The sequence below is a fragment of the Octopus bimaculoides genome, chromosome 1 (genome assembly GCF_001194135.2).
Source record: "Octopus bimaculoides isolate UCB-OBI-ISO-001 chromosome 1, ASM119413v2, whole genome shotgun sequence".
Lineage (NCBI taxonomy): Eukaryota > Metazoa > Mollusca > Cephalopoda > Octopoda > Octopodidae > Octopus > Octopus bimaculoides.
In genome coordinates this window covers 155,079,795-155,087,220 of record NC_068981.1, presented here as the reverse complement: position 1 = coordinate 155,087,220, position 7,426 = coordinate 155,079,795, and the positions used below count along the sequence as shown (strand labels likewise).

Sequence of the window (7,426 nt, the reverse complement as noted above, 5' to 3'; positions counted from 1 at the left end):
GCAACACTGATGACGTAAGTGTAAAAAAAAAAATATAAAAAAAAAAAGAAAAGAAAACTTTACTTTTTCTTTTCAGAAAATTATATAAATATATATATATATATATATCTTCCTAGATATAGAATGGAATATTTTCCACTGAGTATACAACCAGTTAACTGAAGTTATTTTCACGTATATTTCTGTGCTAGAAAATTGTAAATTTACATTTTTTTTTATCACCATTGAAAAGATTCTCTTCTGGCATTAAACGGATAATTATTTTCTAATCTAAAAATTCATTTTAATTAAATCTTTTGTGCTGTTATAATATATTGTAGTTCTAGACTGTTTTTCCCGTGACAAAATGTAGTTGTCATCTCTTCATCTTCAATTTCTTAATATTTGAGAAGCACCATCTGGCTTATACAACTGTGCATCTTTCACAAGTTATCGAATTTGGCTGTGGTTATAATGGAAGGCTATTAGCAACATTTTGCCTCTGAAGGTTAAGTTGATTGGAATAAATTTGTTTATAATACTGACTTCACTTCAAAATAATTTATATAGCTTCTCTTGAATGTTCTTATGAAATGTAAAATTGGGCAGAATTTAATCTGTGGATTCTTTGTCAGTCTTCTTTTTACAGTTATAGACTAGTAGAGTTGTTTGTTTTATTAATTGTTGGAAATACACACACACACACACACACACACACATACACATGTGAAAAGTAAGTTTATGCCACTTACTTATTGCTGGTTTCCATTAATGCTATTAATTCAAAGGGTTATCTTTTACTTTCATCCTTTTTTTTTCATTAGGGTGGGGAGCTGATAAAATAAGAACTAATTATAGTTAATTTAATCGACTATAAATTTATGGGCCTTGAGTCTGTTAGAAATCCTTATTGTATATTACTATCTTTGACTGTACCAATATCTACTACCCTTGAAAAAAAAGAAAACAAAAAGCATGCATCTCTCTATTTCCTCTTTCTTAAGACTTTGATTTCATGTATTCATTTTCTGCTTATTAAACATAAGACTAATTGCCCTGTAACAAGCGAGTTGTTAAGTGTTAGCACATGAGAAAATTTATTTAACCAAAAGGAAATTTTTGAGATGCTTCAGTGTGTTACATTTTATGATGTGTTGGTATTAAATGATGAGCTGGTTTGGTAAAGAAATTGTAATTAACCTTTTATTGTTATTTAATGTATGAAGTAAGCATCATCAAAAATCAACAGACATTACTTCTGATATTTTCTCTGGGTCTCAAATGATCTATTATCAAACCAAACAAGCTCACAAACTTTCTAAAAGAAAGAAAACCAGTGCCAGATTAAAGTTAGATTAAGCAAAGTCAAATTAAATGTTGTGAAGACATAATCATAGTATGAAATAAGTGACTTATTGTATTTGATCAATGTTTTTATTTTTAATGAATGGAAATTTTCATTGTTAATTATGTCTTTCCCCTTTATTATCCCATTTTACTAAAAGAAGGGCATTTCTATTATGTGTTAGATATGACAGAGCTTTGACAGTATTAATAGTTGTCATTTTTTGCCACATGCCAAATACATATCACCTACACATGTAGTAATCTAAGTTTCAGAAGCAGTAATATTTATAATGAACAATAATGGTAATTACAAGATATATGTTGTTGACCGTTAAAATATTTTGACTTGCAGAAATGAAAAATTGTTGATAATGATGTGTTGTATTGGATTGAATTAATTGTACTTCCGCACAGTATTATAATATTATTTGCCATCTTAATTTATTCACTTTACAATGCAAATCTATTTTCATCAAATATTTGAAGTTGTTTCAATGAAACAAATTTTCTTGAAGATTAGTCCTTCCTCCCTTAGATTAAGCTCCGAGAACATTTCATGTAGCGTTATTCTTTTAAGAAGTTATCTTTCCTTCTACCTGTAGAATTGTTAGGAAAGTTATCTTACATATTGTAGTATTTGACTGTGTTCTTTATTAACATATATTTGCCTCTCTTGTAGAAGGATCCGGTGACCAATATCTTTCAGGCTGCTGAGAAACAGCTTTTTACTCTGGTCGAATGGGCCAAACGAATTCCCCACTTTACTAAATTGTCTCTTGATGATCAAGTGACATTGTTGAGGGCAGGTTTGTATTTATGTTTTTTTAAATTTCAGTTATTCTTTTTGCCTCTGATAATTATTTTGCATCTAATTCTTGTTGATTTGAGTGGGATGAATTTCAAGATGTGTGCATATAGTTGGAACAGTGGTTTTACAGCTAGATTTCTTTCCAAGTACTAACAATTCAGTCATTAAAAAAAAAAAAAAAAAAAGGTGAGGATTAATACTAACAGTTTTGTGTATTTTTCCCAGAAGAAAGTACTACTTTCAACTTGTGACCATGATCATGTGACCCAGCAACTCACTCTGGCAATATTCTGAGTGACTGAAGGTGATAGCAAACCCACACTACATTTCTGATGGTGACTGTGACAAGGGAGTGTCTATGCAACAATGGCAAGAAAAGCAATAAACCAGTGTTCACACAAAGCTACTCTTTGGTATTTATTGCAATGTACATTGGTGACAAATATATATTCATACATATATGATGGGAGTCTGCGTACTGAACTCTACTTGAATATTGGTCAGTGTAAAGCAATGAAGCAAACATTTGGCCTGGGTGCCACACATACTGAGATCAAACATGGGACCATATGGGTTTGAGGTGAACTCCTGACTACTAGAGCTATGCCTAAGTTCTACTTATTAAATTTTAAATTGAGGTTTTTAAATTGGTTGAACCATTTCCTCTCGAGTTACAAAATTATCTATTTTTAGCTTAGTTCTGTTGAGTCATGTGCTAGTTGTGTTGAATGGAAATAGTTAATAACGAACATTCTCTGGAAGTTGTTTAATTCATTTCTTTCAGATGTAGTTAATTTTAGATTTTTTTTAATAAAATTCAAGATTTCTTAAATTTTAAACTTTATATATTTATGGTTTGAAAATTTTGGCAGATTAATCTAATTATTGAATACATTTTTGTTTCTATCTTGGAATACCAAAGGAAAAAAAAAAAATAATGCTAATATTTTAAAAACTTTTACCTATATTCCAGGCTGGAATGAGTTGCTAATTGCTGGTTTCTCTCATCGTTCTATACCTGTCAAAGACGGTATCTTGTTAGCCACTGGCATTCATGTTCATCGAAGTAGTGCACACCATGCTGGTGTAGGTACTATTTTTGACAGAGTTCTTTCTGAACTGGTAGCCAAAATGCGGGAAATGAAGATGGATAAATCAGAATTAGGATGTTTACGAGCAATAGTGCTCTTCAACCCTGGTAAGTTGATTTCTATTTAAGTTATAGTAAGATTTCTTCATATTGAAGAAAACTAGAAAGGCATTCCCATCATCAGATTCTGCTGCCAAAGAATAGACTTCTTAGTTTGGTCACTGATGAATGTTTCCATGGCTGAGAAAGTTAGCCAGATGAGTGTTGGTATTGATATCAAGAGCATGGAAGTTCAATTGGAGAAACTGTTTATGGAAGTACTTTTTCTGAAAGATAAAGAGCAGGTTTTGAAGATATTGCTAAATGCTTGTGGCTTGGAGGAGAAAATGTAATGGATTGCGTTTAGAACTGATACCGTTACTTACCAGCCATTCCAGAGATTGTTGTACTGGGTGTAAGAATAACAGGTCCTTGTGAGCTGGTTCACAGAAATCGCTTTTCTTTGGAGTGGGATTCAAATCGGTAATTGCTATTGTGACCTTCATCTCTATGGCAACCATTTGTACATTAAACGATTCTCCTATTGGTGTTAAAGCAATTATGAAAACTGCTTTACTTATACAATCATAACACAACATCTGGAATTACCTCCCCTCGTATGCCAAAATTATCAAAATATCTCTGGTCAATATTTATTGATCACTCCTCACTGCAGCAGTTATTTCACTTTAGCTTTCGATAGTGTGTCTACATTAAATGTTAACGCTATCTTAACTATTGTTTTTCAAACAAATCGTCTCGATGTTTAGTTTTCTATCTCAACAAGTCCCTTCATTTAGCGATTGGATTCTCGTCACAACTGTAGAGTTATCTCCCTTACACAATAGTCAAGTTAGTGGATCCCAGCTGCTAAAAACTGGCATAAAAGACGCCTAAGTTATGGTGATTTATTTTTGTGTTTCCTTTAATTATGTCATACAAACTCCCCCCAAAAATGTCATTTTGTAATCTGGAGTATTGTTTTATGTCAGTGCTACATTTCTATATACGTTGCTAGTACCGCCTGACTGGCCTTCGTAGGATTTTCGAGCGAGATCGTTGCCAGTGCCCCTGGACTGGCTCTTGTGCAGGTGGCACATAAAATACACCATTTTGAGCGTGGCCGTTGCCAGTACTGCCTGACTGGCCTTCGTGCGGGTGACACATAAAAGCACCCACTACACTCTCTGAGTGGTTGGCGTTAGGAAGGGCATCCAACTGTAGAGACTCTGCCAAAATCAGATAGGAGCCTGGTGTAGCCATCTGGTTTCACCAGTCCTCAGTCAAATCGTCCAACCCATGCTAGCAGGGAAAGTGGACGTTAAACGACGATGATGATGATTTAGTATGGATATTGTTGAAAAATTATACAAATTTAATGCTCAAATATTTTTATTATTAACAATGTTTTATCTTTTCAGATGCTAAAGGCCTAGTTTCAACACAAGAAGTTGAATCTCTGAGAGAAAAGGTTTATGCTAGTTTAGAAGAATATTGCAAATGCCAATACCCAGAAGAAACTGGCCGCTTTGCCAAACTGTTATTGCGTTTGCCTGCACTGAGAAGCATTGGACTAAAGTGTCTGGAGCACTTATTTTTCTTCAAACTTATAGGGGACACTCCAATTGATACATTCTTGATGGAAATGTTAGAAACTCCCAGTCCTCAAACATAGACATTTTATAAAAGACGTAAAGTTGAAAAATGTGAAACTTGCCCAACACCAGCCACACACATACTACTTCTGCGACCGTTATTCCACATCCTCCAGTTGGCTTCATGAAATGAAGGCAGCAGATAACCAAATTATATTGTTCTGCTACTCTAATTTGGGTCAACTGTGTTCGGGATTGGGATAATTTCCATGTAAATCTCCCCACCCACCCTTTCATCCACCAGGCTGTATCGTCTCCTATAATCCTGGTGCATATTTGAAGCTTCCTATGAAATTCTTTTTGTTTCCCTATCCATATTGCTGATTTTACTGCTGCTCCAGACATATTACTTTTATATCTAGCCAACCTTACCTGAAACATTGTCTGCTCAACATTAAGGAAGGCACTAAATGAAATCACAGCAACATTCTATTTGTTTTTTGTTTAACTCAATCCATCTCCAACTGCTTACTTTCAGATAGCGATTTCTACACATTTTCATTTGTTATATCTTGGTGTATATATGTGAAAGTAATTCCATTATTCTTAGGTGATTTCACTTCATCAAATCTCATTTGGTTGCTTCTTTCCTCAACAGACAATTGTTGAGAATGCTTCTTTGCTCATTCTTAATGCACGGAAAGAGTTAAAAGAAGTAATTCATTATGTTGGCATAGCTAATTAAACTCTCTTGCATTTTACTTTCACTGTAATTTATTTCTTGCCTTTTATCCGAGTGATTGTCCTAACCACATAATTGTAACTGTGTTCATCTGGTTGCAATGCTGCCAATCACTTGCACTGAACATAAACAACTGACAAAGTAAGAAACGTACCTGAAATCTGTTATGCCAGAGATCTGATAGCATCTGTGAAATAAATCTGCCAATCCTCTCTACCCTTTACACAATCTCTCATCTGATACTTTGATCTCATTTATTGCCTAAACTTTTGCTTTTGGACATCAAGTTTAGCATCTCCATGAGATATTCTATATTGAAACTGGCTTATTGATTTTAAGTGTTTTAGTAAGTTAAATGTTTTGTTTACTGTGCTTCTAAACTTTTAATTCTGAAGTTTAGTCATGGTCAAAGTTCAAAACAAACTCCAGTGTGGATACCAAGAATAGAATATTATAAACAAAGCTAAATAAAGATGTCTTTCTACTACTGTTAAATTTGTTCTATGTGCCACTTTGAAAACTATTACCCTTCAAATGTCTCCATGGTGCTCTCCCCACTTTCTGCTTCATTTTATCACAATTGACTTTCTGAGTTAATTTTCACAGAAATTGAAGTAAATAATGACCTCCCTTGTCACATCAGCTTGCTGCAGTAAAGTTAGGCCAGATTTGGTATATGTGCAAAAGTGATTTAAAAAGTTAAATTTCCTTTTGGGTTCAGTTCAGGACTATTTTATAACTTTAAATATCCGAGCTGGAAGGGAGTGGACAAAGTTACATCTGGCCTCTTGAATTAAAATTCTCTTGCCATTCTGAACAGGTATTATTTTGCACCAATCAAAAAATAAAAAAAATAAATAATCCTTGATCCTAATTGTCCAGTATTGTTAACACTTGCCCTATATCAGCAACAAAATGTATTTGTAATAAAAGATTATATAATCAGTGTATTTCTGTAAGTTGTTATACTTTAAAACTTTTTTTGAGAATTCATGCCCCACACTCACAGCTGTCTAGTATTGGTTTGCATCTGTTAAGATGCCACTAGAGAATTTCAATATTGCATTTCTCTGATGCCAAATCGGTTTCATTTGCTGGAAACATAAAAAGCTAACCCTGCCAAAGCACTTATGTTTTCATTTTATATACACTGACCTACCCAGAAAAATAACAGAACACAGAAAAACTATGGAAATCTTTATTTTTGATCTTTAGAAATTGAAAAGGGCTTGATTCTGGAAAAGTGAAGGAAGAAAAGTGAATGAAAAACTTCTAGAAGCCAAGAAAGTTTATACATCCCCAGATGTTGTTAGAGTAGTTTGGAGGAGAAGCCTGCAGTAAACTAACAACTTGATGTTTATATGTACAAAAATGATTCCTCAATTCTGAGATAAGGCAACACTGCTAGAATTGGGTTTTTATTTTTAAAATTATTTTTACAATAGGTATAATGATGTAATGATGCAAGTGCTTGAATGCTGAAATTAGGATACTAAACCAATCAGACCAAAATAGAGGTTAAAGTGCAGGTTGGTCAAGGAAGATATTGTTTACAAGTGGAGCAACAAATTTATTGGTCAAATGTTACTACTTGGAAGCTTTCAGATCTCGCAAAAAAAAATTTAAAGATTAGGAATTTTTTTTTCTTTTTTTTTTTTTAAAACTGGTGGGGACATGTGAGTAGAAAGCTCTAGAAATAAATAAATAAATGTAAGGTGCAAGTAAATGTAGAGAGTAAAGGCTAGAAAAGATAGTGGAAAAACAAAATGTACCAAAGTTAAAGCTAGCCTTTGTTAGTTCTTTATACTTTTGATATGACAACAAAA

General features: G+C 33.3%; 1 protein-coding gene across 10 annotated transcripts in view; it reads left to right on the top strand.

Annotated features, from left to right (window-relative positions):
• LOC106868437 (retinoic acid receptor RXR) overlaps positions 1 to 6,550 on the top strand; it is a 540,681-nt gene extending 534,131 nt beyond the window's left edge. For 9 of the 10 annotated variants that reach the window (XM_014913710.2, XM_014913707.2, XM_052971852.1 and 6 more), the window contains 3 exons: positions 2,006 to 2,132; positions 3,108 to 3,332; positions 4,685 to 6,550. In XM_014913710.2, coding sequence (XP_014769196.1) covers positions 2,006 to 2,132; positions 3,108 to 3,332; positions 4,685 to 4,938 — 606 coding nt within the window. In that variant the 3' untranslated portion in view covers positions 4,939 to 6,550. The remainder of the gene's footprint in view (positions 1 to 2,005; positions 2,133 to 3,107; positions 3,333 to 4,684) is intronic. The other variant, XR_008265219.1, reaches the window with a different exon arrangement.
• The last annotated feature ends 876 nt before the right edge of the window (positions 6,551 to 7,426 follow it).